The sequence below is a fragment of the Somniosus microcephalus genome, chromosome 28 (genome assembly GCF_052327205.1).
Source record: "Somniosus microcephalus isolate GS21.2 chromosome 28, FLI_Smic_1.0, whole genome shotgun sequence".
In the NCBI taxonomy this organism is placed as follows: domain Eukaryota; kingdom Metazoa; phylum Chordata; class Chondrichthyes; order Squaliformes; family Somniosidae; genus Somniosus; species Somniosus microcephalus.
Genome location: NC_141014.1, coordinates 21,690,365 through 21,715,386, shown reverse-complemented (window position 1 = coordinate 21,715,386; position 25,022 = coordinate 21,690,365). Strand labels below are relative to the sequence as shown.

Genomic DNA, 25,022 nt, shown 5'->3' with positions numbered 1-25,022 from the left:
GCGTCATCTCCGCCGAAGGGAAGGGGGTGCCATACGGGCACGGCTTTTCGTCTGGCTTGCAAGTAAGTAAGCCCTGGCCGAAATTGCTCTCTTGCTGCAGGCCCGCCGTCGCACCTGCGCTCGGCCGACCGCGGCCAGATTGACGGAGAAGACAGAGGCCGAGGGACACTTGCGCGTCGGCGGGAGTTTACAGGCTATCGCTTCTCGGCCTTTTGGCTAAGATCAAGTGTAGTATCTGTTCTTATCAGTTTAATATCTGATACGTCCCCTATCTGGGGACCAAATATTAAATTGATTTTTGGAACAGGGAGATGGAACAGGGGCTTGCTCCGTCCACTCCACGCATCGACCTGGTATTGCAGTGCTTCCGGGAGCGGTGCAGCTTCCCCTCTTTGGGGTGGGAAGTCGCAAAAGTCAAAAGCAGAAAAAGTTTTCGCACCACTTTCAGCCGTGCTGTCTTTCCGTTGTAGAGCCGCTCGGGCTCGCCCTTGTCGTGCCGCCGCCTTACTTTTCACCCGCTCGCTGGCCGGCCGCGCCGCAGGCTAAGCAGCCGCCTTCGGGGGTGTTTTTCGCTCTGCGTTTGCATGTCAAAATTGTGTTTTTCTTTCTTATTTGCATATGGGGACGTGCCCTGGATTTCAGGGCGGGGCCTCGCCACCTTTCCCGCTCTGCAGCTGACCTGGACCGTGCTGCACCCTGTTGGATTTCTGAGCCACTGCGCCCGCCCCCGTTGGAAAAGGAGGGGGGAGGGGACACCGCAAGCCCCGCCGGCGCGCTCCTGCGCGCCGCCCGGTTGGTTAATTGCTCGCAAAATGCAAATGCTTTCATGGCGTCATCTCCGCCGAAGGGAAGGGGGTGCCATACGGGCACGGCTTTTCGTCTGGCTTGCAAGTAAGTAAGCCCTGGCCGAAATTGCTCTCTTGCTGCAGGCCCGCCGTCGCACCTGCGCTCGGCCGACCGCGGCCAGATTGACGGAGAAGACAGAGGCCGAGGGACACTTGCGCGTCGGCGGGAGTTTACAGGCTATCGCTTCTCGGCCTTTTGGCTAAGATCAAGTGTAGTATCTGTTCTTATCAGTTTAATATCTGATACGTCCCCTATCTGGGGACCAAATATTAAATTGATTTATGGAACAGGGGCTTGCTCCGTCCACTCCACGCATCGACCTGGTATTGCAGTGCTTCCGGGAGCGGTGCAGCTTCCCCTCTTTGGGGTGGGAAGTCGCAAAAGTCAAAAGCAGAAAAAGTTTTCGCACCACTTTCAGCCGTGCTGTCTTTCCGTTGTAGAGCCGCTCGGGCTCGCCCTTGTCGTGCCGCCGCCTTACTTTTCACCCGCTCGCTGGCCGGCCGCGCCGCAGGCTAAGCAGCCGCCTTCGGGGGTGTTTTTCGCTCTGCGTTTGCATGTCAAAATTGTGTTTTTCTTTCTTATTTGCATATGGGGACGTGCCCTGGATTTCAGGGCGGGGCCTCGCCACCTTTCCCGCTCTGCAGCTGACCTGGACCGTGCTGCACCCTGTTGGATTTCTGAGCCACTGCGCCCGCCCCCGTTGGAAAAGGAGGGGGGAGGGGACACCGCAAGCCCCGCCGGCGCGCTCCTGCGCGCCGCCCGGTTGGTTAATTGCTCGCAAAATGCAAATGCTTTCATGGCGTCATCTCCGCCGAAGGGAAGGGGGTGCCATACGGGCACGGCTTTTCGTCTGGCTTGCAAGTAAGTAAGCCCTGGCCGAAATTGCTCTCTTGCTGCAGGCCCGCCGTCGCACCTGCGCTCGGCCGACCGCGGCCAGATTGACGGAGAAGACAGAGGCCGAGGGACACTTGCGCGTCGGCGGGAGTTTACAGGCTATCGCTTCTCGGCCTTTTGGCTAAGATCAAGTGTAGTATCTGTTCTTATCAGTATCTGCTTGATTCTGATGCTAATTGACCTTGTGTCGCGATACTGGTGTTTCTGGTTTGGCTGCATTTTCATGCTGGCTTCGGCCTTGATCCAATCAGAGCAGAGCGATCTGCATAGATGGAGACTGACGGAGCAGAGAGCGAGGAAACCCGAGAAAGGAGCTATCGGGAGCAGAAACCGAGGCCGCCGGAGGAGGAGCGATTGCGGGAGCCCGGAGTGGAGAGCGACCTGCAGCGCGAGGTGGCGGCCGACCATGCAGCGAGGTCGAGAGCCTGCAGCGGAGAGCGATCGGCAGGCGAGAGGGCGGCCAACGAAGGAGCGAGCTCGGGAGGCCGGGGCGGAGAGCGATTGGCAGGCATGACGTCGGCCAATGAGGAAGCGAGCCCGGGACTCCAGGGCGGAGAGCGATTGGCAGGCGAGACGAGGGCCAAGCAAGCAGCAAGCTTGGCAGCCCGGGGCAGAGAGCGATTGGCAGGCGCGACGGCGGCCAATGGAACAGCGAGCTCGAGAGCCTGGAGTGACGGGCGACCTGCAAGCGAGATTGCAGCAAACCGAGGAGCGAGACAGGGAGTCCGGAACACTGTCCGAGTCACAGTGAAGAAGGTGGAGGGACAATCGCCCATCGACCGCTCCCTTTTTGTGAAGAGGATCTTGACCGGATGCTGCGGATTCCAAGTTGCGGATATCTTCGCTCTGCAGGATTTCCCCAGCAGTGGACATTTTGATGTGACGTTCAGGAACGTCGCGGCATGCCTGAAATTTCTGCAGGCAGTTAAGGAAAAGGGGAGTGAAACGCTGCTTTCAGTTATGACTGCCGAGCCTCTATTCACTCTCCCAACACAAAGAAACCGGGTGGTCACTGTACACATGTACAACCCGCACATCCCTGTGGTCGATGTGCTGACGTTCCTCGGCAGATACGTCGACAGTGTCGGGAACAGCGTTGACGTAAATGACCTGTTTGGGATCTGGACCAGCAAACGCCAGATCAAAGTAACCCTGAAAGTGGATGCCAAAGGAGCCATCCAGCACCTCCCCTCCAGCTTCGCCATCGGTGGAAGCCGGGGCTACATGGTGTACGCGGGACAACCCAGGGTGTGTCGAACCTGCGGGAGATCCGGGCACGTGGCGGCGACCTGCACTGTCACCATCTGTCGCAACTGCAAGCAGGAAGGCCACCAGACGAAGGATTGCAAGGAGAGCAAGTGCTGCAACTTGTGCGGGGAGACAGGCCATCTCTACAAGGCCTGCCCAAGGCGCAGCAGCAGCTATGCGCAGGCAATTAAAGGACCTGTCAACAAGGCCGCCTCAAAGGAGACCAGCACTGCTCCCACCGCAGAGGCCCTCACTGGAAACGACCAAACCCAGGCAACCAGCACTCAGCCTCCTCCCCAACAGCCAGAGACCATGGAAGAGGAGGCAGCTGGAGAACAACAACTGGGAGAATGGCAGGAGGTCAAACGAAAGAACAAAAAAAAAAGCCTCCCCCAAAGAGAGAGGCTGCCAAAGTCCAGGCCTGTGGAAAAAAGGCGGCACGCGCCCCAAACGGGCAACACCAGCAGCTGCTCATCTGATGAGGAAGGGCAAGAAAAGAACAGTCACCAACAACAAAAAAAGTGGCTGAGCGAAAAGAAACAAACAGGAGTGATCACCGTGCCCCAGGACACCGGTAGCAACGAAGGGCACAACGCAGCCCAGCTCCAGACCGCCGGGAGCGGCCAAGTTCCCGACGCTCCCCAGCTCCAGACCGCCGGGAGTGGCCAAGTGCCCGACGCTCCCCAGCTCCAGACCGCCGGGAGCGGCCAAGTGCCCGACGCTCCCCAGCTCCAGACCGCCGGGAGCGGCCAAGAGCCCGACGCCCCCCAGCTACAGACCGCCGGGAGCGGCCAAGTGCCCGACGTCCCCCAGCTCCAGACCGCCGGGGGCGGCCAAGTGCCCGACGCTCCCCAGCTCCAGACAACCGGGAGCAGCGGAGCGTCCACCATACCCCAGCTCCGGGAAACCGGGAGCAATGAAGCGACCGATGCACACCTGCTCCGGGAAACCGGGAGCCACGACACCACAGGCGACAGGCTGAGGGAAGAACCACCCACGAATGAGGAAGTCTTCTTCTCACCGCCGTCATCCCCCTGCCGGTACAGCAACCCCTCAAGAGACCAGGGCGAGTTCCTCAGCCCAGGGCAAGTACAGTTTTTCTCTGACACTGTGTGTATGCAGGTCCAGCCCCAAGGGATGGAAACAGCATAAAGGACTGCTTATTAAAATGGGACTTGAACTCTATTTAAAATTTAAAATGGGTTTAAAAATTGCAAGCATAAACGTGCGTAGCATCAAAAGCACGACGCGATGTGTTTCCACCTTGGGGTACCTTGCCAAGGTCAAGGCCGACCTACTGTTCCTGCAGGAGTGCGGCCTACCGCACTTCAGCAACTACAGGCAGTGGTCGCGATGGTGGCCCCACGGCCAATCGATCTGGTCAGGAGGCAACGATTGCCGTGCCTCCGGCCTGGGTATTCTGCTGCGGGGAGGTGACTTCACCATCACCGAAGTTAAGGAGGTGGTGGGTGGCCGCCTCCTCGCAGCAGACGTACTGTACAAGAATGCCCCGCTCAGGCTGATCAATGTGTACGCCCCGGCTCTCAAGAACGAGCGGCTGGCCGTCTTCCAGCAGCTACCGCTGCTGCTGGCGACGTCCAGGCCGGTTATTCTGGGCGGTGACTTCAACTGCATCATCGATGCGGCTGGGCGATCCGGCAGAGCCGACAGCAAACTGGACGCCACGTCCAGACTCCTGATGGAAGCGGTAAAAGACGCCAAGCTGCACGACATCTTCAGCAACCCTGCAGATGGAGCGCCGCGCAGATACACCTGGTCCAGGCCAGACGGGTCTGTCCGTTCCAGGATAGACTTCCTGTTTGTGTCCCAAGCTCTCTCGGTCAGATCCACCGACGTCAAGCCGGTGTTCTTCTCTGACCACTGCCTCTTACTAGCCGACTGTCACCCACAGGAAGACCAGAAAGTAGGCAGAGGGATATGGAAGCTGAACGTGAAACTGTTGACCCCAGAAAACATTGAGGAACTCAAAAGGGATTACAAAGGTTGGAGAACCGTGAAACCCCTCTTTGATTCCCCGGCGCACTGGTGGGAAACGATCAAGACCAACATCAAGAGGTTCTTCATCCTCAAAGGTGTTCAGAAGGCGAGAGAGGGACAGAGGGAAATGTCCCGACTCCAGAAAAGCATGCAGAATCTGCTCCTGCTGCAGTCGATGGGAGTCAATGTCGGGGAGGAACTCCAAGAGGTGAAGGGCCAGCAAGCCTCGCTCTACGCCTCAGAGTCCTCCAAGATCATCTTCCGCTCCAGAGTCCGCTCCGTGGAGCAGGACGAGACGTGCTCGCGTTTCTTCTTCCAAAAGGTACACAGAGGGAGCTCTGTGATCCACAGCCTGAAGGAGGAAGACGGCTCTGTGACGTCCTCGCAGCCTGACATGCGAAGGATCAGCAAATCCTTTTATGCCGGGCTGTACGACGCGAAGCCCACAGACAGCGCGGCCTCCCAGTCTTTCCTGTCGTCTATCTCGGAGGAGCTAGACGACAGCAAGCGGGAGAGTCTGGATCACCCGCTAACTCTGGACGAGCTGACAAAGGCCGTCCGGTCCTTCGAGACGAGTAAAACTCCCGGAAGCGACGGCCTACCGGTCGAGTTGTATTCGGCTCTGTGGGACTGGATGGGCCCAGACCTGCTGGAAGTGTACGGGGGTATGCTTCTGGCTGGCAGCATGTCAGAATCGATGAGGAAAGGCATCATCACCCTCATCTACAAGCAGAAAGGGGAGAGGGAAGAAATCAGAAACTGGCGGCCCATTTCGCTGCTTAATGTGGACTACAAGATTCTGTCCAAGGTCATCGCCAACAGGGTCAAGTCTGCTCTGGAGCTGGTGATCCACCCGGATCAGACCTGTGCCGTACCCGGCAGGAAGATCTCTGATAGCCTCGCGCTACTCAGGGATACGATCGCCTACGTGCGGGACAGGGGGGTGCACACCTGCTTAATCAGCTTGGACCAGGAGAAGGCTTTCGACAGAATATCGCACACGTACATGATGGACGTGCTCTCCAAAATGGGGTTTGGGGAGGGAATCTGCAATTGGATCCAACTGCTCTACACAGACATCAGTAGCGCAGTCCTAATCAACGGGTGGGAATCAGAAAGCTTCCCGATCAAATCTGGAGTCAGGCAGGGCTGTCCTCTCTCCTCCGTCTTGTTCGTGTGTTGTATCGAACCCTTTGCCCAATCCATCAGAAGGGATTCGAGCATTGGAGGGGTGACGATCCCAGGCAGCGGAGGCACTCAGGTTAAGACCTCCCTGTACATGGATGACGTCGCCGTCTTTTGCTCGGATCCGCTGTCGGTCCGCAGACTGCTGAGCATCTGCGACCAATTTGAACTGGCCTCGGGAGCGAAAGTAAATCGCAGCAAAAGCGAGGCCATGTTCTTTGGGAACTGGGCCGACCGATCCTTTGTCCCCTTCACCGTCAGGTCAGATTACCTGAAGGTGCTGGGAATATGGTTCGGAGCGGCTGGGGCATGCACAAAAAACTGGGAGGAGCGTATCTCCAAGGCACGCCAGAAACTGGGAATGTGGGATCAGCGCTCCCTGTCGATCGTGGGAAAGAACCTGGTCATCAGGTGCGAAGTGCTGTCAGTGCTGCTGTACGTGGCGCAGGTGTGGCCCATACCCCGACCCTGCGCCGCCGCAGTCACCCGAGCCGTCTTCCACTTTATCTGGAGATCGAAAATGGACCGTGTCCGGAGGGACACGATGTACAAATCTCCAGAGAAAGGGGGAAAGAACGTACCAAACGTCGCCCTCATCCTGATGGCCACCTTTGTGTGCGGCTGCATCAAACTGTGCACGGACCCTCAGTACGCAAACACCAAGTGTCACTACGTGCTGAGGTTCTACCTGACCCCGGTGTTGCGAAGGATGGGTCTGGCGACGCTGCCGCGGAACGCTCCATCCAGTTGGACCGTGCCAGACCACCTGTCCTTCGTGGAAAAGTTTTTCACGGCAAACACCTTTGACCACAAAGCTGTCAAGCAGTGGTCAGCACGAAACGTCCTCGAGACCCTACGGGAAAAGGAGATGGTAGATCCTCTCGGATGGTTCCCTGAGCAGACTGTCGAAGTCATTTGGCAGAATGCCTCATCGCCAGAACTCACAAACAAGCACCAAGACGTAGCTTGGCTGGTGGTGAGAAGGGCCCTCCCCGTCAGATCCTTCATGCACTCCCGACGTCTCTGCTCCACCGCACGCTGTCCGCGAGGAGGCTGCGCTTGGGACGAGACCGTCATCCATCTCCTTCTGGAATGTGCCTTTGCACAGAAGGTCTGGAAAGAGATGCAGTGGTCTTTGTCGAGGTTCATCCCGAGCAGCTCGGTAACACAGGACTCTGTGCTCTACGGACTGTTCCCAGGGACGCACACCGAGACAAACATCAACTGCTGCTGGAAGATCATCAACTCGGTGAAAGACGCCCTTTGGTCTGCCCGAAACTTGCTGGTCTTCCAGAGCAAGGAGATGTCCACGACCGAGTGTTGCAGATTGGCACATTCCAAGGTCCGGGAGTACGTGCTGAGGGACGCACTAAAGGTTGGTGCTGCCGCCGCCAAGGCACGATGGGGAAGGGCCACAGTTTAAGGTCCTCCCGCCAGTGTACACTGAGGGGCTGAAACCAGTGGGAAACCCCCCCTCGGGCCGCATGACGTACAAGTGTGTTAATTGTAAAGCACTTGTAATCTGTGAATGTAAATAGAGTTCCATGAACTGCATTCATGTGTATTATTAAGCCAAATATAATACGGTTGGTGGATTGTAATGTAATGTATTTTGAGAAATGTTGGAATGCACCTCGGCCCTCCTTGGGCTGTATGACTTATAAAACATGTAATGAAAATGTACCTGTTTGTGTAAAGAGAGTACCATGTACTGCTTTCATCTGTAATATGATTTGTGGAGTGTATATTGTAATATATTGAAACATGCTTTGATATATGTAATGATAAATGTAATGTAATTTGTAAATTGAGTGCCATGTGCTGAAGTTAATTTGCACTGTACCAGATGTGGACTGCATTGTCATGTACATGAACAAAGATTTTATGAATAAAGCATATATTTTGAAATAAAAAAAAAAAAAAAAAAAAAAAAAATCTGTTCTTATCAGTTTAATATCTGATACGTCCCCTATCTGGGGACCAAATATTAAATTGATTTTTGGAACAGGGAGATGGAACAGGGGCTTGCTCCGTCCACTCCACGCATCGACCTGGTATTGCAGTGCTTCCGGGAGCGGTGCAGCTTCCCCTCTTTGGGGTGGGAAGTCGCAAAAGTCAAAAGCAGAAAAAGTTTTCGCACCACTTTCAGCCGTGCTGTCTTTCCTTTGTAGAGCCGCTCGGGCTCGCCCTTGTCGTGCCGCCGCCTTACTTTTCACCCGCTCGCTGGCCGGCCGCGCCGCAGGCTAAGCAGCCGCCTTCGGGGGTGTTTTTCGCTCTGCGTTTGCATGTCAAAATTGTGTTTTTCTTTCTTATTTGCATATGGGGACGTGCCCTGGATTTCAGGGCGGGGCCTCGCCACCTTTCCCGCTCTGCAGCTGACCTGGACCGTGCTGCACCCTGTTGGATTTCTGAGCCACTGCGCCCGCCCCCGTTGGAAAAGGAGGGGGGAGGGGACACCGCAAGCCCCGCCGGCGCGCTCCTGCGCGCCGCCCGGTTGGTTAATTGCTCGCAAAATGCAAATGCTTTCATGGCGTCATCTCCGCCGAAGGGAAGGGGGTGCCATACGGGCACGGCTTTTCGTCTGGCTTGCAAGTAAGTAAGCCCTGGCCGAAATTGCTCTCTTGCTGCAGGCCCGCCGTCGCACCTGCGCTCGGCCGACCGCGGCCAGATTGACGGAGAAGACAGAGGCCGAGGGACACTTGCGCGTCGGCGGGAGTTTACAGGCTATCGCTTCTCGGCCTTTTGGCTAAGATCAAGTGTAGTATCTGTTCTTATCAGTTTAATATCTGATACGTCCCCTATCTGGGGACCAAATATTAAATTGATTTTTGGAACAGGGAGATGGAACAGGGGCTTGCTCCGTCCACTCCACGCATCGACCTGGTATTGCAGTGCTTCCGGGAGCGGTGCAGCTTCCCCTCTTTGGGGTGGGAAGTCGCAAAAGTCAAAAGCAGAAAAAGTTTTCGCACCACTTTCAGCCGTGCTGTCTTTCCTTTGTAGAGCCGCTCGGGCTCGCCCTTGTCGTGCCGCCGCCTTACTTTTCACCCGCTCGCTGGCCGGCCGCGCCGCAGGCTAAGCAGCCGCCTTCGGGGGTGTTTTTCGCTCTGCGTTTGCATGTCAAAATTGTGTTTTTCTTTCTTATTTGCATATGGGGACGTGCCCTGGATTTCAGGGCGGGGCCTCGCCACCTTTCCCGCTCTGCAGCTGACCTGGACCGTGCTGCACCCTGTTGGATTTCTGAGCCACTGCGCCCGCCCCCGTTGGAAAAGGAGGGGGGAGGGGACACCGCAAGCCCCGCCGGCGCGCTCCTGCGCGCCGCCCGGTTGGTTAATTGCTCGCAAAATGCAAATGCTTTCATGGCGTCATCTCCGCCGAAGGGAAGGGGGTGCCATACGGGCACGGCTTTTCGTCTGGCTTGCAAGTAAGTAAGCCCTGGCCGAAATTGCTCTCTTGCTGCAGGCCCGCCGTCGCACCTGCGCTCGGCCGACCGCGGCCAGATTGACGGAGAAGACAGAGGCCGAGGGACACTTGCGCGTCGGCGGGAGTTTACAGGCTATCGCTTCTCGGCCTTTTGGCTAAGATCAAGTGTAGTATCTGTTCTTATCAGTTTAATATCTGATACGTCCCCTATCTGGGGACCAAATATTAAATTGATTTTTGGAACAGGGAGATGGAACAGGGGCTTGCTCCGTCCACTCCACGCATCGACCTGGTATTGCAGTGCTTCCGGGAGCGGTGCAGCTTCCCCTCTTTGGGGTGGGAAGTCGCAAAAGTCAAAAGCAGAAAAAGTTTTCGCACCACTTTCAGCCGTGCTGTCTTTCCTTTGTAGAGCCGCTCGGGCTCGCCCTTGTCGTGCCGCCGCCTTACTTTTCACCCGCTCGCTGGCCGGCCGCGCCGCAGGCTAAGCAGCCGCCTTCGGGGGTGTTTTTCGCTCTGCGTTTGCATGTCAAAATTGTGTTTTTCTTTCTTATTTGCATATGGGGACGTGCCCTGGATTTCAGGGCGGGGCCTCGCCACCTTTCCCGCTCTGCAGCTGACCTGGACCGTGCTGCACCCTGTTGGATTTCTGAGCCACTGCGCCCGCCCCCGTTGGAAAAGGAGGGGGGAGGGGACACCGCAAGCCCCGCCGGCGCGCTCCTGCGCGCCGCCCGGTTGGTTAATTGCTCGCAAAATGCAAATGCTTTCATGGCGTCATCTCCGCCGAAGGGAAGGGGGTGCCATACGGGCACGGCTTTTCGTCTGGCTTGCAAGTAAGTAAGCCCTGGCCGAAATTGCTCTCTTGCTGCAGGCCCGCCGTCGCACCTGCGCTCGGCCGACCGCGGCCAGATTGACGGAGAAGACAGAGGCCGAGGGACACTTGCGCGTCGGCGGGAGTTTACAGGCTATCGCTTCTCGGCCTTTTGGCTAAGATCAAGTGTAGTATCTGTTCTTATCAGTTTAATATCTGATACGTCCCCTATCTGGGGACCAAATATTAAATTGATTTTTGGAACAGGGAGATGGAACAGGGGCTTGCTCCGTCCACTCCACGCATCGACCTGGTATTGCAGTGCTTCCGGGAGCGGTGCAGCTTCCCCTCTTTGGGGTGGGAAGTCGCAAAAGTCAAAAGCAGAAAAAGTTTTCGCACCACTTTCAGCCGTGCTGTCTTTCCTTTGTAGAGCCGCTCGGGCTCGCCCTTGTCGTGCCGCCGCCTTACTTTTCACCCGCTCGCTGGCCGGCCGCGCCGCAGGCTAAGCAGCCGCCTTCGGGGGTGTTTTTCGCTCTGCGTTTGCATGTCAAAATTGTGTTTTTCTTTCTTATTTGCATATGGGGACGTGCCCTGGATTTCAGGGCGGGGCCTCGCCACCTTTCCCGCTCTGCAGCTGACCTGGACCGTGCTGCACCCTGTTGGATTTCTGAGCCACTGCGCCCGCCCCCGTTGGAAAAGGAGGGGGGAGGGGACACCGCAAGCCCCGCCGGCGCGCTCCTGCGCGCCGCCCGGTTGGTTAATTGCTCGCAAAATGCAAATGCTTTCATGGCGTCATCTCCGCCGAAGGGAAGGGGGTGCCATACGGGCACGGCTTTTCGTCTGGCTTGCAAGTAAGTAAGCCCTGGCCGAAATTGCTCTCTTGCTGCAGGCCCGCCGTCGCACCTGCGCTCGGCCGACCGCGGCCAGATTGACGGAGAAGACAGAGGCCGAGGGACACTTGCGCGTCGGCGGGAGTTTACAGGCTATCGCTTCTCGGCCTTTTGGCTAAGATCAAGTGTAGTATCTGTTCTTATCAGTTTAATATCTGATAAGTCCCCTATCTGGGGACCAAATATTAAATTGATTTTTGGAACAGGGAGATGGAACAGGGGCTTGCTCCGTCCACTCCACGCATCGACCTGGTATTGCAGTGCTTCCGGGAGCGGTGCAGCTTCCCCTCTTTGGGGTGGGAAGTCGCAAAAGTCAAAAGCAGAAAAAGTTTTCGCACCACTTTCAGCCGTGCTGTCTTTCCTTTGTAGAGCCGCTCGGGCTCGCCCTTGTCGTGCCGCCGCCTTACTTTCACCCGCTCGCTGGCCGGCCGCGCCGCAGGCTAAGCAGCCGCCTTCGGGGGTGTTTTTCGCTCTGCGTTTGCATGTCAAAATTGTGTTTTTCTTTCTTATTTGCATATGGGGACGTGCCCTGGATTTCAGGGCGGGGCCTCGCCACCTTTCCCGCTCTGCAGCTGACCTGGACCGTGCTGCACCCTGTTGGATTTCTGAGCCACTGCGCCCGCCCCCGTTGGAAAAGGAGGGGGGAGGGGACACCGCAAGCCCCGCCGGCGCGCTCCTGCGCGCCGCCCGGTTGGTTAATTGCTCGCAAAATGCAAATGCTTTCATGGCGTCATCTCCGCCGAAGGGAAGGGGGTGCCATACGGGCACGGCTTTTCGTCTGGCTTGCAAGTAAGTAAGCCCTGGCCGAAATTGCTCTCTTGCTGCAGGCCCGCCGTCGCACCTGCGCTCGGCCGACCGCGGCCAGATTGACGGAGAAGACAGAGGCCGAGGGACACTTGCGCGTCGGCGGGAGTTTACAGGCTATCGCTTCTCGGCCTTTTGGCTAAAATCAAGTGTAGTATCTGTTCTTATCAGTTTAATATCTGATACGTCCCCTATCTGGGGACCAAATATTAAATTGATTTTTGGAACAGGGAGATGGAACAGGGGCTTGCTCCGTCCACTCCACGCATCGACCTGGTATTGCAGTGCTTCCGGGAGCGGTGCAGCTTCCCCTCTTTGGGGTGGGAAGTCGCAAAAGTCAAAAGCAGAAAAAGTTTTCGCACCACTTTCAGCCGTGCTGTCTTTCCTTTGTAGAGCCGCTCGGGCTCGCCCTTGTCGTGCCGCCGCCTTACTTTTCACCCGCTCGCTGGCCGGCCGCGCCGCAGGCTAAGCAGCCGCCTTCGGGGGTGTTTTTCGCTCTGCGTTTGCATGTCAAAATTGTGTTTTTCTTTCTTATTTGCATATGGGGACGTGCCCTGGATTTCAGGGCGGGGCCTCGCCACCTTTCCCGCTCTGCAGCTGACCTGGACCGTGCTGCACCCTGTTGGATTTCTGAGCCACTGCGCCCGCCCCCGTTGGAAAAGGAGGGGGGAGGGGACACCGCAAGCCCCGCCGGCGCGCTCCTGCGCGCCGCCCGGTTGGTTAATTGCTCGCAAAATGCAAATGCTTTCATGGCGTCATCTCCGCCGAAGGGAAGGGGGTGCCATACGGGCACGGCTTTTCGTCTGGCTTGCAAGTAAGTAAGCCCTGGCCGAAATTGCTCTCTTGCTGCAGGCCCGCCGTCGCACCTGCGCTCGGCCGACCGCGGCCAGATTGACGGAGAAGACAGAGGCCGAGGGACACTTGCGCGTCGGCGGGAGTTTACAGGCTATCGCTTCTCGGCCTTTTGGCTAAGATCAAGTGTAGTATCTGTTCTTATCAGTTTAATATCTGATACGTCCCCTATCTGGGGACCAAATATTAAATTGATTTTTGGAACAGGGAGATGGAACAGGGGCTTGCTCCGTCCACTCCACGCATCGACCTGGTATTGCAGTGCTTCCGGGAGCGGTGCAGCTTCCCCTCTTTGGGGTGGGAAATCGCAAAAGTCAAAAGCAGAAAAAGTTTTCGCACCACTTTCAGCCGTGCTGTCTTTCCTTTGTAGAGCCGCTCGGGCTCGCCCTTGTCGTGCCGCCGCCTTACTTTTCACCCGCTCGCTGGCCGGCCGCGCCGCAGGCTAAGCAGCCGCCTTCGGGGGTGTTTTTCGCTCTGCGTTTGCATGTCAAAATTGTGTTTTTCTTTCTTATTTGCATATGGGGACGTGCCCTGGATTTCAGGGCGGGGCCTCGCCACCTTTCCCGCTCTGCAGCTGACCTGGACCGTGCTGCACCCTGTTGGATTTCTGAGCCACTGCGCCCGCCCCCGTTGGAAAAGGAGGGGGGAGGGGACACCGCAAGCCCCGCCGGCGCGCTCCTGCGCGCCGCCCGGTTGGTTAATTGCTCGCAAAATGCAAATGCTTTCATGGCGTCATCTCCGCCGAAGGGAAGGGGGTGCCATACGGGCACGGCTTTTCGTCTGGCTTGCAAGTAAGTAAGCCCTGGCCGAAATTGCTCTCTTGCTGCAGGCCCGCCGTCGCACCTGCGCTCGGCCGACCGCGGCCAGATTGACGGAGAAGACAGAGGCCGAGGGACACTTGCGCGTCGGCGGGAGTTTACAGGCTATCGCTTCTCGGCCTTTTGGCTAAGATCAAGTGTAGTATGTAATGTATTTTGAGAAATGTTGGAATGCATCTCGGCCCCCCTTGGGCTGTATGACTGATAAAACATGTAATGAAAATGTACCTGTTTGTGTAAAGAGAGTACCATGTACTGCTTTCATCTGTAATATGATTTGTGGAGTGTATATTGTTATATATTGAAACATGCTTTGATATATGTAATGATAAATGTAATGTAATTTGTAAATTGAGTGCCATGTGCTGAAGTTAATTTGCACTGTACCAGATGTGGACTGCATTGTCATGTACATGAACAAAGATTTTTATGAATAAAGCATATATATTGAAATAAAAAAAAAAATCTGTTCTTATCAGTTTAATATCTGATACGTCCCCTATCTGGGGACCAAATATTAAATTGATTTTTGGAACAGGGAGATGGAACAGGGGCTTGCTCCGTCCACTCCACGCATCGACCTGGTATTGCAGTGCTTCCGGGAGCGGTGCAGCTTCCCCTCTTTGGGGTGGGAAGTCGCAAAAGTCAAAAGCAGAAAAAGTTTTCGCACCACTTTCAGCCGTGCTGTCTTTCCTTTGTAGAGCCGCTCGGGCTCGCCCTTGTCGTGCCGCCGCCTTACTTTTCACCCGCTCGCTGGCCGGCCGCGCCGCAGGCTAAGCAGCCGCCTTCGGGGGTGTTTTTCGCTCTGCGTTTGCATGTCAAAATTGTGTTTTTCTTTCTTATTTGCATATGGGGACGTGCCCTGGATTTCAGGGCGGGGCCTCGCCACCTTTCCCGCTCTGCAGCTGACCTGGACCGTGCTGCACCCTGTTGGATTTCTGAGCCACTGCGCCCGCCCCCGTTGGAAAAGGAGGGGGGAGGGGACACCGCAAGCCCCGCCGGCGCGCTCCTGCGCGCCGCCCGGTTGGTTAATTGCTCGCAAAATGCAAATGCTTTCATGGCGTCATCTCCGCCGAAGGGAAGGGGGTGCCATACGGGCACGGCTTTTCGTCTGGCTTGCAAGTAAGTAAGCCCTGGCCGAAATTGCTCTCTTGCTGCAGGCCCGCCGTCGCACCTGCGCTCGGCCGACCGCGGCCAGATTGACGGAGAAGACAGAGGCCGAGGGACACTTGCGCGTCGGCGGGAGTTTACAGGCTATCGCTTCTCGGCCTTTTGGCTAAGATCAAGTGTAGTATCTGTTCTTATCAGCCGCAGTCACCCGAGCCGTCTTCCACTTTATCTGGAGATCGAAAATGGACCGTGTCCGGAGGGACACGATGTACAAATCTCCAGAGAAAGGGGGAAAGAACGTACCAAACGTCGCCCTCATCCTGATGGCCACCTTTGTGTGCGGCTGCATCAAACTGTGCACGGACCCTCAGTACGCAAACACCAAGTGTCACTACGTGCTGAGGTTCTACCTGACCCCGGTGTTGCGAAGGATGGGTCTGGCGACGCTGCCGCGGAACGCTCCATCCAGTTGGACCGTGCCAGACCACCTGTCCTTCGTGGAAAAGTTTTTCACGGCAAACACCTTTGACCACAAAGCTGTCAAGCAGTGGTCAGCACGAAACGTCCTCGAGACCCTACGGGAAAAGGAGATGGTAGATCCTCTCGGATGGTTCCCTGAGCAGACTGTCGAAGTCATTTGGCAGAATGCCTCATCGCCAGAACTCACAAACAAGCACCAAGACGTAGCTTGGCTGGTGGTGAGAAGGGCCCTCCCCGTCAGATCCTTCATGCACTCCCGACGTCTCTGCTCCACCGCACGCTGTCCGCGAGGAGGCTGCGCTTGGGACGAGACCGTCATCCATCTCCTTCTGGAATGTGCCTTTGCACAGAAGGTCTGGAAAGAGATGCAGTGGTCTTTGTCGAGGTTCATCCCGAGCAGCTCGGTAACACAGGACTCTGTGCTCTACGGACTGTTCCCAGGGACGCACACCGAGACAAACATCAACTGCTGCTGGAAGATCATCAACTCGGTGAAAGACGCCCTTTGGTCTGCCCGAAACTTGCTGATCTTCCAGAGCAAGGAGATGTCCACGACCGAGTGTTGCAGATTGGCACATTCCAAGGTCCGGGAGTACGTGCTGAGGGACGCACTAAAGGTTGGTGCCGCCGCCGCCAAGGCACGATGGGGAAGGGCCACAGTTTAAGGCCCTCCCGCCAGTGTACACTGAGGGGCTGAAACCAGTGGAAAACCCCCCCTCGGGCCGCATGACGTACAAGTGTGTTAATTGTAAAGCACTTGTAACCTGTGAATGTAAATAGAGTACCATGTATTGCATTCATGTGTATTATTAAGCCATATATAATACGGTTGGTGGATTGTAATGTAATGTATTTTGAGAAATGTTGGAATGCACCTCGGCCCCCCTTGGCCTGTATGACTTATAAAACATGTAATGAAAATGTACCTGTTTGTGTAAAGAGAGTACCATGTACTGCTTTCATCTGTAATATGATTTGTGGAGTGTATATTGTTATATATTGAAACATGCTTTGATATATGTAATGATAAATGTAATGTAATTTGTAAATTGAGTGCCATGTGCTGAAGTTAATTTGCACTGTACCAGATGTGGACTGCATTGTCATGTACATGAACAAAGATTTTTATGAATAAAGCATATATATTGAAATAAAAAAAAATCTGTTCTTATCAGTTTAATATCTGATACGTCCCCTATCTGGGGACCAAATATTAAATTGATTTTTGGAACAGGGAGATGGAACAGGGGCTTGCTCCGTCCACTCCACGCATCGACCTGGTATTGCAGTGCTTCCGGGAGCGGTGCAGCTTCCCCTCTTTGGGGTGGGAAGTCGCAAAAGTCAAAAGCAGAAAAAGTTTTCGCACCACTTTCAGCCGTGCTGTCTTTCCTTTGTAGAGCCGCTCGGGCTCGCCCTTGTCGTGCCGCCGCCTTACTTTTCACCCGCTCGCTGGCCGGCCGCGCCGCAGGCTAAGCAGCCGCCTTCGGGGGTGTTTTTCGCTCTGCGTTTGCATGTCAAAATTGTGTTTTTCTTTCTTATTTGCATATGGGGACGTGCCCTGGATTTCAGGGCGGGGCCTCGCCACCTTTCCCGCTCTGCAGCTGACCTGGACCGTGCTGCACCCTGTTGGATTTCTGAGCCACTGCGCCCGCCCCCGTTGGAAAAGGAGGGGGGAGGGGACACCGCAAGCCCCGCCGGCGCGCTCCTGCGCGCCGCCCGGTTGGTTAATTGCTCGCAAAATGCAAATGCTTTCATGGCGTCATCTCCGCCGAAGGGAAGGGGGTGCCATACGGGCACGGCTTTTCGTCTGGCTTGCAAGTAAGTAAGCCCTGGCCGAAATTGCTCTCTTGCTGCAGGCCCGCCGTCGCACCTGCGCTCGGCCGACCGCGGCCAGATTGACGGAGAAGACAGAGGCCGAGGGACACTTGCGCGTCGGCGGGAGTTTACAGGCTATCGCTTCTCGGCCTTTTGGCTAAGATCAAGTGTAGTATCTGTTCTTATCAGTTTAATATCTGATACGTCCCCTATCTGGGGACCAAATATTAAATTGATTTTTGGAACAGGGAGATGGAACAGGGGCTTGCTCCGTCCACTCCACGCATCGACCTGGTATTGCAGTGCTTCCGGGAGCGGTGCAGCTTCCCCTCTTTGGGGTGGGAAGTCGCAAAAGTCAAAAGCAGAAAAAGTTTTCGCACCACTTTCAGCCGTGCTGTCTTTCCTTTGTAGAGCCGCTCGGGCTCGCCCTTGTCGTGCCGCCGCCTTACTTTTCACTCGCTCGCTGGCCGGCCGCGCCGCAGGCTAAGCAGCCGCCTTCGGGGGTGTTTTTCGCTCTGCGTTTGCATGTCAAAATTGTGTTTTTCTTTCTTATTTGCATATGGGGACGTGCCCTGGATTTCAGGGCGGGGCCTCGCCACCTTTCCCGCTCTGCAGCTGACCTGGACCGTGCTGCACCCTGTTGGATTTCTGAGCCACTGCGCCCGCCCCCGTTGGAAAAGGAGGGGGGAGGGGACACCGCAAGCCCCGCCGGCGCGCTCCTGCGCGCCGCCCGGTTGGTTAATTGCTCGCAAAATGCAAATGCTTTCATGGCGTCATCTCCGCCGAAGGGAAGGGGGTGCCATACGGGCACGGCTTTTCGTCTGGCTTGCAAGTAAGTAAGCCCTGGCCGAAATTGCTCTCTTGCTGCAGGCCCGCCGTCGCACCTGCGCTCGGCCGACCGCGGCCAGATTGACGGAGAAGACAGAGGCCGAGGGACACTTGCGCGTCGGCGGGAGTTTACAGGCTATCGCTTCTCGGCCTTTTGGCTAAGATCAAGTGTAGTATCTGTTCTTATCAGTTTAATATCTGATACGTCCCCTATCTGGGGACCAAATATTAAATTGATTTTTGGAACAGGGAGATGGAACAGGGGCTTGCTCCGTCCACTCCACGCATCGACCTGGTATTGCAGTGCTTCCGGGAGCGGTGCAGCTTCCCCTCTTTGGGGTGGGAAGTCGCAAAAGTCAAAAGCAGAAAAAGTTTTCGCACCACTTTCAGCCGTGCTGTCTTTCCTTTGTAGAGCCGCTCGGGCTCGCCCTTGTCGTGCCGCCGCCTTACTTTTCACCCGCTCGCTGGCCGGCCGCGCCGCAGGCTAAGCAGCCGCCTTCGGGGGTGTTTTTCGCTCTGCGTTTGCATGTCAAAATTGTGTTTTTCTTTCTTATTTGCATATGGGGACGTGCCCTGGATTTCAGGGCGGGGCCTCGCCACCTTTCCCGCTCTGCAGCTGACCTGGACCGTGCTGCACCCTGTTGGATTTCTGAGCCACTGCGCCCGCCCCCGTTGGAAAAGGAGGGGGGAGGGGACACCGCAAGCCCCGCCGGCGCGCTCCTGCGCGCCGCCCGGTTGGTTAATTGCTCGCAAAATGCAAATGCTTTCATGGCGTCATCTCCGCCGAAGGGAAGGGGGTGCCATACGGGCACGGCTTTTCGTCTGGCTTGCAAGTAAGTAAGCCCTGGCCGAAATTGCTCTCTTGCTGCAGGCCCGCCGTCGCACCTGCGCTCGGCCGACCGCGGCCAGATTGACGGAGAAGACAGAGGCCGAGGGACACTTGCGCGTCGGCGGGAGTTTACAGGCTATCGCTTCTCGGCCTTTTGGCTAAGATCAAGTGTAGTATCTGTTCTTATCAGTTTAATATCTGATACGTCCCCTATCTGGGGACCAAATATTAAATTGATTTTTGGAACAGGAAGATGGAACAGGGGCTTGCTCCGTCCACTCCACGCATCGACCTGGTATTGCAGTGCTTCCGGGAGCGGTGCAGCTTCCCCTCTTTGGGGTGGGAAGTCGCAAAAGTCAAAAGCAGAAAAAGTTTTCGCACCACTTTCAGCCGTGCTGTCTTTCCTTTGTAGAGCCGCTCGGGCTCGCCCTTGTCGTGCCGCCGCCTTACTTTTCACCCGCTCGCTGGCCGGCCGCGCCGCAGGCTAAGCAGCCGCCTTCGGGGGTGTTTTTCGCTCTGCGTTTGCATGTCAAAATTGTGTTTTTCTTTCTTATTTGCATATGGGGACGTGCCCTGGATTTCAGGGCGGGGCCTCGCCACCTTTCCCGCTCTGCAGCTGACCTGGACCGTGCTGCACCCTGTTGGATTTCTGAGCCACTGCGCCCGCCCCCGTTGGAAAAGGAGGGGGGAGGGGACACCGCAAGCCCCGCCGGCGCGCTCCTGCGCGCCGCCCGGTTGGTTAATTGCTCGCAAAATGCAAATGCTTTCATGGCGTCATCTCCGCCGAAGGGAAGGGGGTGCCATACGGGCACGGCTTTTCGTCTGGCTTGCAAGTAAGTAAGCCCTGGCCGAAATTGCTCTCTTGCTGCAGGCCCGCCGTCGCACCTGCGCTCGGCCGACCGCGGCCAGATTGACGGAGAAGACAGAGGCCGAGGGACACTTGCGCGTCGGCGGGAGTTTACAGGCTATCGCTTCTCGGCCTTTTGGCTAAGATCAAGTGTAGTATCTGTTCTTATCAGTTTAATATCTGATACGTCCCCTATCTGGGGACCAAATATTAAATTGATTTTTGGAACAGGGAGATGGAACAGGGGCTTGCTCCGTCCACTCCACGCATCGACCTGGTATTGCAGTGCTTCCGGGAGCGGTGCAGCTTCCCCTCTTTGGGGTGGGAAGTCGCAAAAGTCAAAAGCAGAAAAAGTTTTCGCACCACTTTCAGCCGTGCTGTCTTTCCTTTGTAGAGCCGCTCGGGCTCGCCCTTGTCGTGCCGCCGCCTTACTTTTCACCCGCTCGCTGGCCGGCCGCGCCGCAGGCTAAGCAGCCGCCTTCGGGGGTGTTTTTCGCTCTGCGTTTGCATGTCAAAATTGTGTTTTTCTTTCTTATTTGCATATGGGGACGTGCCCTGGATTTCAGGGCGGGGCCTCGCCACCTTTCCCGCTCTGCAGCTGACCTGGACCGTGCTGCACCCTGTTGGATTTCTGAGCCACTGCGCCCGCCCCCGTTGGAAAAGGAGGGGGGAGGGGACACCGCAAGCCCCGCCGGCGCGCTCCTGCGCGCCGCCCGGTTGGTTAATTGCTCGCAAAATGCAAATGCTTTCATGGCGTCATCTCCGCCGAAGGGAAGGGGGTGCCATACGGGCACGGCTTTTCGTCTGGCTTGCAAGTAAGTAAGCCCTGGCCGAAATTGCTCTCTTGCTGCAGGCCCGCCGTCGCACCTGCGCTCGGCCGACCGCGGCCAGATTGACGGAGAAGACAGAGGCCGAGGGACACTTGCGCGTCGGCGGGAGTTTACAGGCTATCGCTTCTCGGCCTTTTGGCTAAGATCAAGTGTAGTATCTGTTCTTATCAGTTTAATATCTGATACGTCCCCTATCTGGGGACCAAATATTAAATTGATTTTTGGAACAGGGAGATGGAACAGGGGCTTGCTCCGTCCACTCCACGCATCGACCTGGTATTGCAGTGCTTCCGGGAGCGGTGCAGCTTCCCCTCTTTGGGGTGGGAAGTCGCAAAAGTCAAAAGCAGAAAAAGTTTTCGCACCACTTTCAGCCGTGCTGTCTTTCCTTTGTAGAGCCGCTCGGGCTCGCCCTTGTCGTGCCGCCGCCTTACTTTTCACCCGCTCGCTGGCCGGCCGCGCCGCAGGCTAAGCAGCCGCCTTCGGGGGTGTTTTTCGCTCTGCGTTTGCATGTCAAAATTGTGTTTTTCTTTCTTATTTGCATATGGGGACGTGCCCTGGATTTCAGGGCGGGGCCTCGCCACCTTTCCCGCTCTGCAGCTGACCTGGACCGTGCTGCACCCTGTTGGATTTCTGAGCCACTGCGCCCGCCCCCGTTGGAAAAGGAGGGGGGAGGGGACACCGCAAGCCCCGCCGGCGCGCTCCTGCGCGCCGCCCGGTTGGTTAATTGCTCGCAAAATGCAAATGCTTTCATGGCGTCATCTCCGCCGAAGGGAAGGGGGTGCCATACGGGCACGGCTTTTCGTCTGGCTTGCAAGTAAGTAAGCCCTGGCCGAAATTGCTCTCTTGCTGCAGGCCCGCCGTCGCACCTGCGCTCGGCCGACCGCGGCCAGATTGACGGAGAAGACAGAGGCCGAGGGACACTTGCACGTCGGCGGGAGTTTACAGGCTATCGCTTCTCGGCCTTTTGGCTAAGATCAAGTGTAGTATCTGTTTGATTCTGATGCTAATTGACCTTGTGTCGCGATACTGGTGTTTCTGGTTTGGCTGCATTTTCATGCTGGCTTCGGCCTTGATCCAATCAGAGCAGAGCGATCTGCATAGATGGCGACTGAGGGAGCAGTGAGCGAGGAAACCCGAGAAAGCAGCTATCGGGAGCAGAAACCGAGGCCGCCGGAGGAGGAGCGATTGCGGGAGCCCGGAGTGGAGAGCGACCTGCAGCGCAAGGTGGCGGCCGACCATGCAGCGAGGTCGAGAGCCTGCAGCGGAGAGCGATCGGCAGGCGAGAGGGCGGCCAACGAAGGAGCGAGCTCGGGAGGCCGGGGCGGAGAGCGATTGGCAGGCATGACGTCGGCCAATGAGGAAGCGAGCCCGGGACTCCAGGGCGGAGAGCGATTGGCAGGCGAGACGAGGGCCAAGCAAGCAGCAAGCTTGGCAGCCCGGGGCAGAGAGCGATTGGCAGGCGCGACGGCGGCCAATGGAACAGCGAGCTCGAGAGCCTGGAGTGACGGGCGACCTGCAAGCGAGATTGCAGCAAACCGAGGAGCGAGACAGGGAGTCCGGAACACTGTCCGAGTCACAGTGAAGAAGGTGGAGGGACAATCGCCCATCGACCGCTCCCTTTTTGTGAAGAGGATCTTGACCGGATGCTGCGGTTTCCAAGTTGCGGATATCTTCGCTCTGCAGGATTTCCCCAGCAGTGGACATTTTGATGTGACGTTCAGGAACGTCGCGGCATGCCTGAAATTTCTGCAGGCAGTTAAGGAAAAGGGGAGTGAAACGCTGCTTTCAGTTATGACTGCCGAGCCTCTATTCACTCTCCCAACACAAAGAAACCGGGTGGTCACTGTACACATGTACAACCCGCACATCCCTGTGGTCGATGTGCTGACGTTCCTCGGCAGATACGTCGACAGTGTCGGGAACAGCGTTGACGTAAATGACCTGTTTGGGATCTGGACCAGCAAACGCCAGATCAAAGTAACCCTGAAAGTGGATGCCAAAGGAGCCATCCAGCACCTCCCCTCCAGCTTCGCCATCGGTGGAAGCCGGGGCTACATGGTGTACGTGGGACAACCCAGGGTGTGTCAAACCTGCGGGAGATCCGGGCACGTGGCGGCGACCTGCACTGTCACCATCTGTCGCAACTGCAAGCAGGAAGGCCACCAGACGAAGGATTGCAAGGAGAGCAAGTGCTGCAACTTGTGCGGGGAGACAGGCCATCTCTACAAGGCCTGCCCAAGGCGCAGCAGCAGCTATGCGCAGGCAATTAAAGGACCTGTCAACAAGGCCGCCTCAAAGGAGACCAGCACCGCTCCCACCGCAGAGGCCCTCACTGGAAACGACCAAACCCAGGCAACCAGCACTCAGCCTCCTCCCCAACAGCCAGAGACCATGGAAGAGGAGGCAGCTGGAGAACAACAACTGGGAGAATGGCAGGAGGTCAAACGAAAGAACAAGAAAAAAAGCCTCCCCCAAAGAGAGAGGCCGCCAAAGTCCAGGCCTGTGGAAAAAAGGCGGCACCCGCCCCAAACGGGCAACACCAGCAGCTGCGCATCTGATGAGGAAGGGCAAGAAAAGAACAGTCACCAACAACAAAAAAAGTGGCTGAGCGAAAAGAAACAAACAGGAGTGATCACCGTGCCCCAGAACACCGGTAGCAACGAAGGGCACAACGCAGCCCAGCTCCAGACCGCCGGGAGCGGCCAAGTTCCCGACGCTCCCCAGCTCCAGACCGCCGGGAGTGGCCAAGTGCCCGACGCTCCCCAGCTCCAGACCGCCGGGAGCGGCCAAGTGCCCGACGCTCCCCAGCTCCAGACCGCCGGGAGCGGCCAAGAGCCCGACGCTCCCCAGCTACAGACTGCCGGGAGCGGCCAAGTGCCCGACGTCCCCCAGCTCCAGACCGCCGGGGGCGGCCAAGTGCCCGACGCTCCCCAGCTCCAGACAACCGGGAGCAGCGGAGCGTCCACCATACCCCAGCTCCGGGAAACCGGGAGCAATGAAGCGACCGATGCACACCTGCTCCGGGAAACCGGGAGCCACGACACCACAGGCGACAGGCTGAGGGAAGAACCATCCACGAATGAGGAAGAAGACTTCTTCTCACCGCCGTCATCCCCCTGCCGGTACAGCAACCCCTCAAGAGACCAGGGCGAGTTCCTCAGCCCAGGGCAAGTACAGTCTTTCTCTAACACTGTGTGTATGCAGGTCCAGCCCCAAGGGATGGAAACAGCATAAAGGACTGCTTATTAAAATGGGACTTGAACTCTATTTAAAATTTAAAATGGGTTTAAAAATTGCAAGCTTAAACGTGCGTAGCATCAAAAGCACGACGCGATGTGTTTCCACCTTGGGGTACCTTGCCAAGGTCAAGGCCGACCTACTGTTCCTGCAGGAGTGCGGCCTACCGCACTTCAGCAACTACAGGCAGTGGTCGCGATGGTGGCCCCACGGCCAATCGATCTGGTCAGGAGGCAACGATTGCCGTGCCTCCGGCCTGGGTATTCTGCTGCGGGGAGGTGACTTCACCATCACCGAAGTTAAGGAGGTGGTGGGTGGCCGCCTCCTCGTAGCAGACGTACTGTACAAGAATGCCCCGCTCAGGCTGATCAATGTGTACGCCCCGGCTCTCAAGAACGAGCGGCTGGCCGTCTTCCAGCAGCTACCGCTGCTGCTGGCGACGTCCAGGCCGGTTATTCTGGGCGGTGACTTCAACTGCATCATCGATGCGGCTGGGCGATCCGGCAGAGCCGACAGCAAACTGGACGCCACGTCCAGACTCCTGATGGAAGCGGTAAAAGACGCCAAGCTGCACGACATCTTCAGCAACCCTGCAGATGGAGCGCCGCGCAGATACACCTGGTCCAGGCCAGACGGGTCTGTCCGTTCCAGGATAGACTTCCTGTTTGTGTCCCAAGCTCTCTCGGTCAGATCCACCGACGTCAAGCCGGTGTTCTTCTCTGACCACTGCCTCTTACTAGCCGACTGTCACCCACAGGAAGACCAGAAAGTAGGCAGAGGGATATGGAAGCTGAACGTGAAACTGTTGACCCCAGAAAACATGGAGGAACTCAAAAGGGATTACAAAGGTTGGAGAACCGTGAAACCCCTCTTTGATTCCCCGGCGCACTGGTGGGAAACGATCAAGACGAACATCAAGAGGTTCTTCATCCTCAAAGGTGTTCAGAAGGCGAGAGAGGGACAGAGGGAAATGTCCCGACTCCAGAAAAGCATGCAGAATCTGCTCCTGCTGCAGTCGATGGGAGTCAATGTCGGGGAGGAACTCCAAGAGGTGAAGGGCCAGCAAGCCTCGCTCTATGCCTCAGAGTCCTCCAAGATCATCTTCCGCTCCAGAGTCCGCTCCGTGGAGCAGGACGAGACATGCTCGCGTTTCTTCTTCCAAAAGGTACACAGAGGGAGCTCTGTGATCCACAGCCTGAAGGAGGAAGACGGCTCTGTGACGTCCTCGCAGCCTGACATGCGAAGGATCAGCAAATCCTTTTATGCCGGGCTGTACGACGCGA

At 56.8% G+C, this 25,022-nt stretch overlaps 2 protein-coding genes, 14 non-coding genes and 6 pseudogenes across 16 annotated transcripts; all 22 read left to right on the top strand.

Annotated features, from left to right (window-relative positions):
* The first annotated feature begins 196 nt into the window (after positions 1 to 196).
* LOC147099362 (U2 spliceosomal RNA) lies at positions 197 to 387 on the top strand. Its single transcript, XR_015074042.1, has one exon. It is a non-coding gene; the product is annotated as a U2 spliceosomal RNA (small nuclear RNA).
* A 638-nt stretch (positions 388 to 1,025) lies between these two features.
* LOC147099361 (U2 spliceosomal RNA) lies at positions 1,026 to 1,203 on the top strand (annotated as a pseudogene).
* Positions 1,204 to 1,841: 638 nt separating this feature from the next.
* On the top strand, positions 1,842 to 1,988 carry LOC147099360 (U2 spliceosomal RNA; annotated as a pseudogene).
* Positions 1,989 to 6,265: 4,277 nt separating this feature from the next.
* LOC147099359 (uncharacterized) lies at positions 6,266 to 7,594 on the top strand. Its single transcript, XM_085969309.1, has one exon. The coding sequence runs from the start codon at positions 6,266 to 6,268 to the stop codon at positions 7,592 to 7,594; it is 1,329 nt and encodes a 442-aa protein (XP_085825435.1).
* Positions 7,595 to 8,066: 472 nt separating this feature from the next.
* On the top strand, positions 8,067 to 8,259 carry LOC147099358 (U2 spliceosomal RNA). The gene has a single exon (XR_015074104.1). It is a non-coding gene; the product is annotated as a U2 spliceosomal RNA (small nuclear RNA).
* A 638-nt stretch (positions 8,260 to 8,897) lies between these two features.
* On the top strand, positions 8,898 to 9,088 carry LOC147099357 (U2 spliceosomal RNA). The gene has a single exon (XR_015074041.1). It is a non-coding gene; the product is annotated as a U2 spliceosomal RNA (small nuclear RNA).
* A 638-nt stretch (positions 9,089 to 9,726) lies between these two features.
* On the top strand, positions 9,727 to 9,917 carry LOC147099356 (U2 spliceosomal RNA). The gene has a single exon (XR_015074039.1). It is a non-coding gene; the product is annotated as a U2 spliceosomal RNA (small nuclear RNA).
* Positions 9,918 to 10,555: 638 nt separating this feature from the next.
* Positions 10,556 to 10,746, top strand: LOC147099355 (U2 spliceosomal RNA). The gene has a single exon (XR_015074038.1). It is a non-coding gene; the product is annotated as a U2 spliceosomal RNA (small nuclear RNA).
* Positions 10,747 to 11,384: 638 nt separating this feature from the next.
* Positions 11,385 to 11,575, top strand: LOC147099354 (U2 spliceosomal RNA). The gene has a single exon (XR_015074079.1). It is a non-coding gene; the product is annotated as a U2 spliceosomal RNA (small nuclear RNA).
* A 637-nt stretch (positions 11,576 to 12,212) lies between these two features.
* On the top strand, positions 12,213 to 12,403 carry LOC147099353 (U2 spliceosomal RNA). The gene has a single exon (XR_015074092.1). It is a non-coding gene; the product is annotated as a U2 spliceosomal RNA (small nuclear RNA).
* Positions 12,404 to 13,041: 638 nt separating this feature from the next.
* LOC147099352 (U2 spliceosomal RNA) lies at positions 13,042 to 13,232 on the top strand. Its single transcript, XR_015074037.1, has one exon. It is a non-coding gene; the product is annotated as a U2 spliceosomal RNA (small nuclear RNA).
* Positions 13,233 to 13,870: 638 nt separating this feature from the next.
* On the top strand, positions 13,871 to 14,010 carry LOC147099351 (U2 spliceosomal RNA; annotated as a pseudogene).
* Positions 14,011 to 14,182: 172 nt separating this feature from the next.
* On the top strand, positions 14,183 to 14,381 carry LOC147099350 (U2 spliceosomal RNA). The gene has a single exon (XR_015074103.1). It is a non-coding gene; the product is annotated as a U2 spliceosomal RNA (small nuclear RNA).
* A 638-nt stretch (positions 14,382 to 15,019) lies between these two features.
* Positions 15,020 to 15,153, top strand: LOC147099349 (U2 spliceosomal RNA; annotated as a pseudogene).
* On the top strand, positions 15,080 to 16,018 carry LOC147099348 (uncharacterized). Its single transcript, XM_085969308.1, has one exon. The coding sequence runs from the start codon at positions 15,116 to 15,118 to the stop codon at positions 16,016 to 16,018; it is 903 nt and encodes a 300-aa protein (XP_085825434.1). The 5' UTR covers positions 15,080 to 15,115.
* A 468-nt stretch (positions 16,019 to 16,486) lies between these two features.
* On the top strand, positions 16,487 to 16,667 carry LOC147099347 (U2 spliceosomal RNA; annotated as a pseudogene).
* A 638-nt stretch (positions 16,668 to 17,305) lies between these two features.
* Positions 17,306 to 17,496, top strand: LOC147099346 (U2 spliceosomal RNA). Its single transcript, XR_015074036.1, has one exon. It is a non-coding gene; the product is annotated as a U2 spliceosomal RNA (small nuclear RNA).
* A 638-nt stretch (positions 17,497 to 18,134) lies between these two features.
* On the top strand, positions 18,135 to 18,325 carry LOC147099345 (U2 spliceosomal RNA). Its single transcript, XR_015074035.1, has one exon. It is a non-coding gene; the product is annotated as a U2 spliceosomal RNA (small nuclear RNA).
* Positions 18,326 to 18,963: 638 nt separating this feature from the next.
* LOC147099344 (U2 spliceosomal RNA) lies at positions 18,964 to 19,154 on the top strand. Its single transcript, XR_015074086.1, has one exon. It is a non-coding gene; the product is annotated as a U2 spliceosomal RNA (small nuclear RNA).
* Positions 19,155 to 19,792: 638 nt separating this feature from the next.
* LOC147099343 (U2 spliceosomal RNA) lies at positions 19,793 to 19,983 on the top strand. Its single transcript, XR_015074034.1, has one exon. It is a non-coding gene; the product is annotated as a U2 spliceosomal RNA (small nuclear RNA).
* A 638-nt stretch (positions 19,984 to 20,621) lies between these two features.
* Positions 20,622 to 20,812, top strand: LOC147099342 (U2 spliceosomal RNA). The gene has a single exon (XR_015074033.1). It is a non-coding gene; the product is annotated as a U2 spliceosomal RNA (small nuclear RNA).
* Positions 20,813 to 21,450: 638 nt separating this feature from the next.
* On the top strand, positions 21,451 to 21,585 carry LOC147099341 (U2 spliceosomal RNA; annotated as a pseudogene).
* Positions 21,586 to 25,022: the final 3,437 nt, after the last annotated feature.

What these genes read in the sequence shown, in the direction of transcription:
- LOC147099359 (XM_085969309.1), top strand. Translation starts at nt 6,266, where the DNA reads ATGGATGACGTCGCCGTCTTTTGCTCGGATCCGCTGTCGGTCCGCAGA.
- LOC147099348 (XM_085969308.1), top strand. Translation starts at nt 15,116, where the DNA reads ATGGACCGTGTCCGGAGGGACACGATGTACAAATCTCCAGAGAAAGGG.